Raw genomic sequence first — 13,625 nt, 5'->3', positions numbered from 1 at the left:
TATATATTTATATGTGATAGTTTAAGAAAAATGGGGATTTTTGCTTTGAATGATGTTTTAAACAGATCTTCGTTTCTGCATAACATTTGTATATAAATGAAGATCTATCTTTCTTAATATAGATAAGATCCATAGTATACGAAAAAGGACAAATCCTATATTTGTTAGGCTTTGGAATGTGTTGATGAGGAGTCGCCTATGAATCCGCGGACTATTTGGAACCCAGAGCTCGAAGATTAGCGACTGGGACTCTCATTTATCTTCGGCGAGAGGACCGTCATATCAGATGTTCTTGGCCATCCGTCAGCGGGAGGACGGTCGCGTGGCGCCCTCTAGGACCATCATCCGACAGAACAGTTAGGAAATGGTGGCGCCGTTCCCGTGGAGGGGTGAATGTATCCGATACATGGATAGATTTATCTATTCGAAGGGTGGGAGGTGAGTGGTGGGGAGGAACTTAGGCGGCAGTGAGTGCTCGGACGGAGAACACCACACATGGGAAATGTGAATGGCAGGACCTTCGCGATGGTGGGAGGCGTCCCACCGACCTGATGTCGTGAGTATCATCATATCTATCCGTCTGTCTGTAAGATGTGTGCACAATGAACATCATCCTTGGCCGCGCTCAGGGTCTGTCCCGATCCCCAATTCATAGAAGGGGGCGTTAAAGTCTCCAAAATGTCAGAGGATATCCACCCCAAAATACTAGAAATTAAACATTTTTTTTTTTAAAACTATATTAAAAAACTTTATATGTACGTGTCATTGTTTGAACTGTGATACCACATAAGCCCGAAAACCCTAAAAACGATTTTTATTCTACTGAATTAAAAAACAAAACAAAACATATGGCATTATCCTAGAGATATTTCGGCTTTACAATCGATTAGGAGGATACAAATATATATTTTCTATTCTGACTACTAGAATTTTAGGAAGTCTCAAGAATGATTTGTTAAAATATAAGCCCCGATACGTTTAAGTAATTTATGATAATATAAAAAATTACATAAATAAATATCGAATTCTACAGAGAAATCCTTGAATGTTTGACGGTTAAAGTTGTATTGCAATATTTTATAGTGTTAGTAAAAATTGTAGGAAGAATATTTTTTTCTGTAAAACAAGCAGATGTTAGATTATGTTATTCTGAAATCGTTTAGTATCACCAGAATGCGGCAATAATTTTTTTTTTTATAATTATACAAACTGTAGCCAAAATAAAATAAAATCCAGCCCGGCTTAACTGTCTCTCGCTTGACCGGCTTCTAGGATAAACTTACAAAATAAAAAAAACAACAAGAAAATGAATGAATCTTACAAAACGAAAAATGCTTAAACAATTTGGACTAAATAATGTATATAAAGAAAATTTGATTTTAAATATTATTATATTGTTCGAATAAAATTAACTTCATCACAAATAAATATTCATATGTTGATATGAATATTTATGATATGACATTGTATTGCATTTTAATTTTTACTTAATATAAGAGTTAAACTGATAGCGGAGTTTTTTTTTTTTTTTTTATATGTTCCGCATTAACGGGCTCTTCCGCTTAACCGGTCAAGTCTCGGTCCCCACCGGGACAGATAAGCGGGGTTCTACTGTATCTATTTTATTAACTTAAATATTAACAATAATTTTATATCCACTGCTTCTATTGTAATTATTTTAAGACTCCTCATTTCAGAGGCTAAGGTTTGATATGAACATACAGATAGGTAGTTTATTGGCTGATATATTCATCTTTTAGCCATGGGGTTTGGTTCATTTGGTGTTAGTAGTAGTTGTTAGTACTGAATGACAATGAAAGCATAGATATAAATACGTATACATAGGTAAATTCCTATTGCTTACTGTGAGATCTTAATATAATTTAATAATACAACGAATTAATTTTTTTTCTAATAAATAATTAAATAGTTATTTCTAAAATCTAAAAAAATCTAAAAAAGTATATATCTTAATATGATTTAATAATTTAATAACAAATCGAATTAAATTTTTATTCCTAATAAATAATAAAATAGTTATTCCCAAAACAATATAGAAAAGTGTACATCTTAGTAAAATTTAGTTGTTTAATGACATAGCGAGTTAAATTTGTATTCCTAATAAATAATTAAATATTTATCCTTAATACTATATATATATAATTATATAGTTATTCATAATACAACATAAAAAAGTGTACATCTTAATATAATTTAAAAATACAATTAATTAACGTTTCAAGCCTCGCCCTTGATCTGCCTCTGGTTTCGGTATTTATTAAATAGTAATCGATATAAACATACATATTATTATAACTTATAGTTTTTTCAATTTGTATAATCCGCTACTAAGTGTTGTCTTGTGCTGCACAAATGTAGCTGAAATCTGATTATCTCCTAGCATCAGGCGAAAATAAAAATTGTATAGATATAAATAGTAAATAGTAATTAGTAAATAAGATATCGGTATATTACATGCCGACTATATCGGGAATAGTATTTTCTATAGATGAAAAATTGTATGCACGAGAAATGAATAGAATAAATTTTCTAGATAATAATTCTATAAAATCGATGAGTATTTTACATTTTTTCAAATAGGTAAAATTATACCTTGATTCCTGCTTTATTTTAATATGCATTTATTTATAGATATATCTATTTCAAACATATGTTTTTAAGAAAAATGAATCTAAAATTAATTTTAGAAGAAAATTATTTTAAAAATAAAAGATAAGGTTGCATGGTTTTGCTGGCGATAAATGCGATAAATGCGACTCATATACGTTAAATAGGCTGTTTTTTTATTTCTGAGATTTTGGTACTGAGCATAAACATATTATCCTTTATCTAGAATAAACAAATATACTTTTAATAAAATTTATAATTTAAAAATTATCAATTTTATTTTATTCAGCGTTAATTTCGATTTAGTTATTATCTTATAAAGTGTATAATTTTGTGCAAGATAAGTAATGTCAATGGATAGAGATATAACGTCACGAAATGTTATATAAATCTTTATAATAAGTTCTTAATACTTTTTAAAAAAAAAAATTAACATATTCATAAGACGATAACGTATAGGTTAAAATTAATATTAACTACTGACGACATTTATATTACAAAAACGTATACAACACACATGCATCTAATTAAATAACGATATTCAAAGAAAGAATATTAGAGTAATAATATTTTGATTTCGTTTAATGATGTATGTTATTAATTATAGTTCTTAGGCTAAGGAAAAAATATTAAAGTCGATTAATAAGATATTAAAATAAAATTAATAGTAATCTCTTCTAATCAAAAATGAACCAAAAATGTGAATATAATTTTTTTATTTATCATTCGAAAAAAACGAGAACCAGAAAATTGAATAATAATATTTTTAGAAGTAATTTAAGACAAATCGTAGATAATTTTTATTTTCATTAATATTAAGAAAATAGGATAGTAATGCTATAATATATTCCTAATATTTACTATATAATATTATATTTTGTTATTGTTTGATTATATAATATTAAAGTGCTAAAACTAACTTGATTTTGAACTGGCAAAGGAAAGAAATTAATCAATATCTTGTTTGGTCCATAAGTAGGTGGTAAAGTAAAATTCATCTAGTGTTTTAAAGCTGTTATGTTGAAAAAATCGTTAGTTTACAAGTGAAAATTAAAATTTTGGGATATTTGACGACACAATTGTTTTTTATTTTATGTTCTGGAAATTGTAATTTTATTTTAAATAAGAAGATTAATATGATACTAATAAATTATTTGGAATTTAATCCTCCTAACATTTAGACTGGAAAAACCAAATAACTCAAATATAGAAAATCTTGACTTGTGAAATGTGTTTCACTTAGTTGCCGATGAAACAAACATATAACTGTAAAAGTATTGTAATATAACATATGGTATAACTAAGAATATTTAATAAAGAAATCAAGAAATGATTCTCTAATAAAAATCATAAAATTAGGTACTAATTTTATTAATTAATGAGTGGTGTAGCCAGAATGTCCATTAGCATGTCTAGGTTTAATCAATAGTTAAATTAAAATAAGTACAAGAATAAAGACTCTTCAGGAAAATTTTAGGCCTAATGAAAACCAGAAATAGAAAAAAACATAAGAGAGAGATTACAATTGATTCGCTGATAAGTTTAAAAAAACGGATATTCAAGTCATTTTTTGATAAAAAAAAGTCGGCAAACGGCTGGATTGGATAATATCAAAATAGATTTGAGAAAGATTCGGGGAACAAGATGATAGGAGAAGCAGTGGAAGCATTTTCCAAAAAAGAAGGTTTCAAGAATGGAATGAATAAAAAAAAAAATGGAAAACTGGTCTAAAGTAGTCTCAAGAAAGAATAATCAATACTGGAAAGAATGGAAGAGGGAAGAAGATAAGATGAATTGAAATAAAATTCTACAGAACTCTCTTTGACTGGAATAATCTGGTCGGTCAGGAGTAAATTATAGATAACGGATTAATGACATGAGCAAAAAATTAAAATATTTACAAAAGATATTTTATTTATTATAATATATTATTTATAATAGATATTTAGTTTGAAAAGTTTTTAAAATACAGTTTATTTCAAACTAGCTGGCCCGACAATGTTTCGCTATTCCTAGATTTAAGTATTTACTATATATAGATTGAATGAACACAATTGAAAGTTTGAACCAGATGATATGGTTAAAATTAAACATATGCATACAACTTATTATTTTTTTGTCTCATTTATCCAAATTGAACCCGTATATAATAAAATAACAGTCAACAGTAATATGGCGAAAAAAACAATTTACCATCTTTCTACAATTTTTGGGGCTGATGTTTAATTATAATAAAAAAATTTTAATGCAGCCTACCACAATTGTATGACAAATTTTGTGAAAAAAGTAAGCAAAACATTCAATATAACATATTTTTCAACATTTCATCATTTTTCATATTGCCTCATATGCAGTGTATAAAAAAATATATACATTTTGAGTAATACGTCAAAAATGTTTAATAAAACCTTTTTGTTTCTTGCGGTAGCCGGCCTAAAAATTTGGTTTTATCATTAGTACCTACAATCAGGAAATATTGCTTCTTCACATAATTTTAAGAAATTAAAAAGATTACTTTAGAACAAACTTTATTTATTTTTAAAAAATCTCCTGGGTCTTAAAGTACCTAAAGAAAATAGGAGAAAAAATACATTAAAAAATAAAATAAAAAACGCTTAGAGTTAGTGTGTTCGGATAAGCGTATTATTCTGAAGAGAGAAATACTTTATTTATTCATCTATGCTGCCTAAATACATTAGGTTGCCATCTCACACATACTTATCAATCCGTAATCGGACATATATAAATTACACATACATGGTATAATCACAAAAAAAAGATATACAATAATAGGATATAATAAACATTTTTTTTTCACCCCTACAGTTTCCTTTTACAATCCATTTCGGTCTGTACAACCAATACAAATGTTTCACTCACTCCCATTTTTCCCTCTCATTTCTGCTCAATTATTCAATTCACCCGATCAACAAATTCGCTCTCCGGAATTCACCCTCCTAGATCCTCTTCAGCGACCCGCTAAAAAAATTCAATATTAGACGGTAATGTGAGATCAGATCATCATTCATAGTCACAGCAGTAGATCAGTCTACCAAGAACAAACAACTAGATACATTTTACGAGAATAAGAATAACAAAAAAAACCGGTTACAGGAAACACTTGAATGGATAAATAAGTTTGAAACTAGCTCAACATTTTGATTAGGACTCAAATTTATTTAAATTGATTAGAGATATTATAGTTTTTAGTTAACCCATTATGCTATTTTTTTCTTGTGTTATTTTGTGTTTTGTACTTCATACTTATAACTTTTTTCTTTTTTTTTGAAATCATATTTATCATTACAACTTTTAGTAGTTGAAAATTCTTTCTGGTATTGATACAATAAAAATAAAATTCATTTGAATAATTAACATATTATTTTCCTGTAGATCGCTGCGTCCCGCCGTAAACATACGCAACTGAGGAGCGTTAAATAGAATAGATTTTTTTCAATCGATGTCATGAATCTTCCACTGCCTTTAGTTCATTCTTCTCTTTTGAAGGTATTTAAAATTTCATTTAATGACCGTGACGAAATCGGCGTGAAAAATCATTTCCTCTCCTTCAGTTCAAAGATATCGATTCATGGTGTCGCTATAAGACAAGTTGAGCCGTTGTTGAATTACACTAGAAATCAATTCCTCTAAATGTTAATAGTTAACAGAAGACGAAGAAAAAATAAAAGTAATAAAACATTAATTATTATTTAATTGAGGATTCGAAGAAGAAAAAAAATCATACAATAACATAATTAAAATTTTATTGCTGTCATGAAATTAATAAATAGTAAGATTTCTTAGAAATTGGGATAAACGTTACATTATTTGATTCGTTTAAACTGCTATAGCAATCAATATTCCATGTTATTATATATTTAAGTAATTTAGTCATAATCAGTACCAGTATGGGTAAAATCGATCACCTTAGATGAAAGTAGGTAATCATTCTTTATCATAGTTATTACATATCATTAAGTGCCATAAAAAAATTTTTGTTTGCGAACAATTACTATCGTTTTGAGCTAAGATGTTCTATTAGCGAATAATGATATTATTTTTTATTCATTATATATAATAACGTATCATCATAATCTATTTTATGTGTTGGTTGATATAGGTTATTTATTGTTTCTTCATGTGTCATGTTATTTATAAGATCAGATAAGCGAGCAGTAATAGTAGTTATAAGTGTGTAAAGTATGATAAACTATTAAATATGTAGTAATTTTGAATCTATTTAGAATTATTTAATACAAGTTGCATTTACGGTTACTTTACTTGGGAGGAAATAACAAATGTATTTCACTTATTGATATTTTCTTTTTGTTTCTTTATTTACTAACAAAAAAACAGTCAACTAACATTTTGAAGAATTGTATATTTCTTTGAATAATTCAATCTAAAAAAATCAAATATCCTAATACAATATATAGATGCATATATTTAAATAAATATGTATGATGTGTAAATATACTAAGCCGACGATAAAACCGATCACACCATTTGAGCATAAATGATTATTATTATATTTATTAATATTATATAGCAAACAATTCATCTTGTGAAAGATGTTCCAACAGTACTGTCTGTAGTTTTTTTTAAAAATCAAATTTTGATTAATTATAACTGAGATCAAACTACTCCGAAATCGTTTATGACATTTTTCATTTGCGATAAAAGATGCAATGATTCTATTTTCGATCAGTAACTATTTGGCGTTATCATTCAAACGAATCAAATCATGAAAATGCCAATTAAAAGTGGCTTTACGGTTTTAGCATTTGCAATTGAATCGAAAATATTTCGAATCGATGTCTTGATTGAATTTAAATTGTGCAATATCGCGTAATGAAAAAATGGCAGCTCATTATATCAATGTTAACTGCCAATGGTAATTTCCAACTTCCATTAATAGATTCGAAATTTTCTTCGAATGATATCATGGTATTAAATTATAGTTATTGGTACGTGGATAATTGGTACTTGTTTAATATCGTTGATACCAATTATTACCTCCACAGTCAAAAACTCTAGTTGTAAAAATTTTATTCAAGTTTGGGGGAAAAAAATGATCGAAGTAATCACACAACACAGTAATCAACACAAACATGTGGATAATTTTTTCACTGAAAAAAATGCCCCGATTTTGCCAAGTTTTTTTAAAAATTAGTACCACTTATTGGTTCCTAGCAAGTCTTAGAAGCATGCACACGCTTAACTTCTGTTTGTTGGAAGTGAGATAAAATTGTATAGTGATAAAAAAAACAGGTAAAATTAAAAGTCAAAATTAATATTTCTGTTCATTGACCAAACATTTTATCAGGTAAATAACAAAACAGTTTCTTAATTTATAATAAGATTTTATTTTCCTTTTCCAAAAGAAAAGCAAAGGGAGGAATATCCTGTTGCCAAAATAAACTTAATCACTAATGAAAACATTCATTTAGTATAAAAAATCGATACACTAGCACACAATGACATGAGTTGGTAGTGGGAATGGACCTGATTAACAATATTTAATTATGAGCGTTAAAACATTTTTTCCGCAAATTAATGGGAAGAGATGTTGGATAACAACCTCCATGCAGCTACAAACCATGGTGTTATGGTGTAACGGTATAGTAAACATAACTCTATAACCAGTTGCTTTGATTTCAATTTGAGAGAGTCATTCCTAGGGGCTCAACACAGTGACGAATTGGTCTAGATCCACCTATTATGTGTGTTCACGGTCAGTAGAAGCTCCAAGAACTAGATTTCGTTCCCTGAAGCAGACCGTCCTTTTACCGAACTTCCAACCTGGAAGCCCTCAAAGCGACTCCTGCCTGATTAAGGTACACTGGGTAGGGTCACTCCTGAGCCTAGTCAGGCTGCTCGCGTGCCTTACAAACCTGAGGTTGGAGGAGAGGAGTAGAAATGTGTCTTTCCATGATGAGTGGTCTCCATTAAAGAGAGAGAAAATACTCACCAAAAAAAAAAAAAAAAAGGAAATTTAAATTCGAGTTTTTGTTATTTTTATTTTAGTCTATTCATTTTTTACAAAATTTGAAGTAATTGGTTTATTTTTGAAAAATTTAACTTGAGCCTCTGATATTAAAGTTTATTACTTCAGTCATCTTAAAATTTCAAACTAATTTATAGTATCGGATCAAGGGATTAAGCAATGAATATTAATTGATCCTAATTTTAAATGTTCGTTTTCTTTATGCAAGACATAATGCTTTTTATAGGAACCTTTTAAAAATATATAGATGGCAGTTATTGATTTGTTGTGAGGTTTTGTGTTATGTGAGGTTGAGATGAAGTTGATATGTTTTTAAGCGAAAAATATTCTTTTTGGTGTTGATAACTTTTACAATTTCAACGATAAAAAAATTACTTTGTCTCACAATTACAACAAATGTTCGGTCGTTAAACAAGGTAACTGTAAAAAATTAAAACTGTTACGTTATTAAATCGTTTGTTAATTACAATATTTTACCTTCAACCAGTAGTCACTCAAATTTCATAAAGGCAATGATGTCTAAAACAAAAATAAAAAAAAAATCTCTGTTACTATACCTTATAACAGAACGCCTCAAATATTGAAAAATGTGCCTAGAGAGCAGACCCGGTTTTACCATAATTTCTGGGAGATGGTATTTCAATTATGTTGGAAGGCATATTTCAATTAGGCTATGGAACAAGCAGCATTGCCCATAGCTACCATTTACAAACCAAAAATGAGAAGGAAAAAGCCTCAAGAAAATATGTGTGTGGTTTAACAAGAAGGACCCAGGATCAAAACTAGAGGGGTGCAAGCCACGGTCCTTCAGGTTGTGACATTTCAGCACGGAAAAGGCGAATGAAACCAAAATTTTAAGAAAATTATATATAATTATAGCTGTGCTGTATTATTTATTAAAATTATTTGCTTGGGAAAAAAAAAGTTTTTATTAAATAATTTTTTTTTCACTTCTAGACGGGGTTGCCCCATGTACCTCCCGCTGGGTACGCCCATGTTAATTAAACATAAATTTATATACTTAAACTTTGACTACATTAATTTTTATTTCAATTCTTAGGGATAATTTATTTCAATATCGTTAAGTTAAATGATATCAGATCAGTTTTTATTCAGACTATAAAACATAATATAATTATAATACCCAAAATATTTAATAATAAGTTATATTTAATTTAGGTTTCATCCGATTCAGAATTAAAAAATTCATAAATTATGGCCCTGATCAGGCTTGTAAGAACTATGATTAAGGTGGATAATGTTTGGGAAGTATATGAGTTGGAATAGCTTTGATGGCTCGACATAAACTTCTGTTTAATAAAAATTCATTAATAACGGGATTTCTTGTTTCAGCAATTGTCTTATTCTCATTTAACGCTAGAAGAAATAGTTACTATTTTTTTTAAAGTGAAAATTAATTGGTTAACTAAAGATGTAAATAGGTAAATATAAGAATAGTTCTGAAGACGAAGACGATCCGATACGTTAACGTTCTTAATGTATTATTTTAACAAATGTAATATAAGAAAGACATTTAGTTGTCGGAAAATTGAAAAGGATTCTTGATAAAATTAAAAAACAGACCTTTTTGTTTTCATTCCATTTTGAATGATTATTAATATTGAATTGAGTTGAGTATTTTTATAATTTTTTTTAATATTGGCTATAAATAAGTACAATATTAACGTAGCAGATGAGAAGGAATTGGGAGGCTATATTGCCTTTTTATTTGTTTCGATATCTTCAAATTTGTAAAAAAAAAAAAATGTTTTCTATTCTAAAAAAAATATTACACGGACGAATGAAACCATTTCATAATTCTAGTAGCAACTATAGTTTAGGAACTATAGCATTTAGTAACTCTAGTAGCACTTCAAAAGTTTTTTAATCAAACAAACTAGTATTGGGTAATGAGAACGAGATGGAGACGGTACTTTTAGGGAGCGACAAAAATTGATAATAATAATAACATCTTGTAAAAGTTTGAATCATTTCATTTCATGACTATTGTAATTTGTATAGTGAACAATGCAAGATAAATATGATTGTTCTTGCCAAAAAGTTCTTTATAATTGCTGTTTATTTTAATCTTTTAAATTTAATTACCTAAATAAGAGAGTGGCTTAAGTTTCCTCCGCTCCAGGTGGTTGGTACCCACGCCGCGCCTCTGTTCTGCACCAATCTTGTCTAATTAAGTTTAATCAAAACAGATCCGTACCTTAGGAGTAGATTCCTTAGAAACAGAAATTAATGAAAACAAAAACTCATTATAAAACAAATTTCTATATGACTCGAGTGAGCCTAGAACGTGTACATTTAGTCAAATATAGAAAAAATTTGCTGTGCAGTTACTTAAATTTCCAGATAGAAAATAAGAATCTTATGTTTATTCTACGACTAAAACAAGAGCATGTTTTTTTGTTTTTTTTGCGGTAGGAACCGTCTTAATTTACCTTTAATATGTCTATAAATTACACAGTGATCCGCTGTAATCAGTCAATGGATAAATCAGGCGATTGGACGGGGCTGACTATACAGTGACAAAGTTGTAACCTTAACGAGTATTTATAATTATATTTTTTTTTTGTTTTATGACGGACGAAAAAAATAATAGTAATAATAGAAAAGCATTAATTATTTTTTCGTATATGGCGGAGATATTCGACAGATCATTAGGTCCAAAGCGGGATTAAGGAAACGTTAAGCTATAATTTTCCTTTTATTGGCAAACACTAATAACTTCCCTGTTACCAGTCGTAAAGTTTTATGAATAGTTCAGGAATCTAATTAATGCCCTTAAGTTGGTCGCGATTGTTCATTACGGGTCTTAACTTTTCATGTGACTATGAATACGGTAGGTTTATTGTTTCGGGTAATATCTAATCTTTTTAAGTCAAATGGGCAGTCCATTAAGGAAAAATACAATCTCCACTATTCCTAATTGTTGGTAATAAGACGGAAAGACTTTGCTATTACAATTGATACTAAACCTAATGATTATGCTTGTTTATTGGTAGGATATACCAAGTTTTCATCGAAGCAAATATCACTATTAAAAAATGCCTTTAGCAAAATAAATACATTACACATATATTAATGGTCGACTTCAATGATGCATTTACCGATTTTAAATTTATAATAATTACAATTAAATATTTAATTTAAGTCTAATTAAAGGTTTTATATTGTGTCAATATGTGGTATAAATATCAGTTATATGTAAAAGACCAAAGACGATCAATAAATAATAAATTACAGGATGCGGTCAAATCTTAAACAATGTTTCCGATATTTTGGATATTTTTTATATTTATGAGGGGATGTTATATTTATAATTTTACAGATTCGTACCACATTTTTAAAAATTGTGATACATTTTTAACTGAATAATACATGTTAAGAGAGTACTTAAAACAAAAAAAACATGATTGTCAGTGGTATAGAGCAAGTAAAAATTTCGAAACATAAGTTGAAAATTTGGAGTATTTAAGATTTACTTCAAGGAATGTTTTATTAGAAATATTCTATTGGCTATTATTAAATTATTTGTTCCTTTTTGAATGAAAAATATATAGAATTCGCAGTAATAATTAATTCAGAATGTTTCAATTACTTCTAAATTTTTAACCTTCTATGATTAGAGTATTTGACCGTAATGATTGATCTAGTAAGAACCGCATCAAGGTAACAAAAACAATTGAGGTTTTTTTTATATTAGATTAAATTTATTTTAAGATTTTAAGAAATTATAAGCGAGAAATTAGGTAAGTTAATTTATAGAATAACAAATAAGTCCATTGGTAAAGTTTTAACAGCAGGCCATTGTGTTGTCCTTATGTTTGATTTGAATAATTAGGACTGCAAAATTTTTATATGATATTAACTAAATAATATATTAATAATGTAAATATCTTTTACACAATTAGTTAATGTGAAATATTATTTTTTAATCAGGACATATATTTAATATCTAAATTAATTTTTCTTATTATTTTTTAAACTTAAATTAGGGTTAATGATTTTTTTTCAATCAGTAACTGGTAGATTATGAAAAAAATGTTATTTAACTTTAATTTGTAATTAATATCGTTGTTAGAATATTGGAGCAGTTGGCAGCAAAAAAACTCCACCAGTCTGAAAAACACAATTTTGGGGAAAATAAAAAAAAAATAATAACATATTCTAATTTGCTTGGTAATTTTATTTTCACTTATGATTAAATCACCTTATTTTATCAGAACTAATTAAGTGATTACACATTATATCCTCAGGCTTGGGAGAGAGAAAATGAAATTGTGTTTCCTCAAAATTTAAATTAAATAAAAAAATGCAATGCATATGAATGTCATAATTATGGTTATTGTACTCGATCGACGTTATTGTCAGGTTAAAGTAATATCTTGGTACTTATTACAATTATTTATTAAAGAAATTGGATGATAAATATGAAATACTGCAAAAAAATCACCACTTAATATATAAAAAAAAGATGATCCATCTAAGAGTAAGATGTTTATAAAATGAAGCAGCATAGTGATCTCCTCTTCTTATGCTCATTTTCCAGTGGCAGTTGCAAGAGGTGTCTTTGACAGTTTCTATTGTGTAATCACAAAATGGCTGCAACAGTATATGTTGGAAACAATATCATTTATCATTAATTAATTTTTTTTTTTTTTAGTGTTTTTGGTATAACCTTTCATTTTTTTCTTTTTGTAACCTGTTCAAAATTTAGTTTAAGGAACATAATTTATTTTGTTTTATAATTTTTATATATATTACTTTTTACAATTTTATATTTATTTTCAATACTTGTTTTTATTACTTTCGCTCTTTGTTATTTTCATGTTTATTGCCCTATATGTACAACTTTTTATAATTATCACGAGTATATTTATTTAAATGTTTTAATTCTTTTTATGCATATGTATCGAGTATTTTTTTAGATTTTAATTACATATAATTGTGCATGATATTGTTGGATTTTTATATA

The 13,625-nt window shown here is 27.8% G+C and overlaps 1 protein-coding gene across 1 annotated transcript in view; it reads left to right on the top strand.

Moving 5' to 3' along the window:
• The first annotated feature begins 470 nt into the window (after positions 1–470).
• Positions 471–13,625, top strand: part of LOC106678643 (nuclear receptor subfamily 1 group D member 1) — an 84,919-nt gene continuing 71,764 nt past the window's right edge. The window contains exon 1 of the mRNA XM_014417288.3: positions 471–556. Coding sequence (XP_014272774.1) covers positions 509–556 — 48 coding nt within the window. The 5' untranslated portion in view covers positions 471–508. The remainder of the gene's footprint in view (positions 557–13,625) is intronic.

The sequence above is a fragment of the Halyomorpha halys genome, unplaced genomic scaffold, assembly GCF_000696795.3.
Source record: "Halyomorpha halys isolate HHAL.00 unplaced genomic scaffold, Hhal_1.1 Scaffold151.1, whole genome shotgun sequence".
NCBI classification, from domain to species: domain Eukaryota; kingdom Metazoa; phylum Arthropoda; class Insecta; order Hemiptera; family Pentatomidae; genus Halyomorpha; species Halyomorpha halys.
Note: the sequence above shows the minus strand (reverse complement) of the source record. Positions and strands in the feature narration are given on the sequence as shown.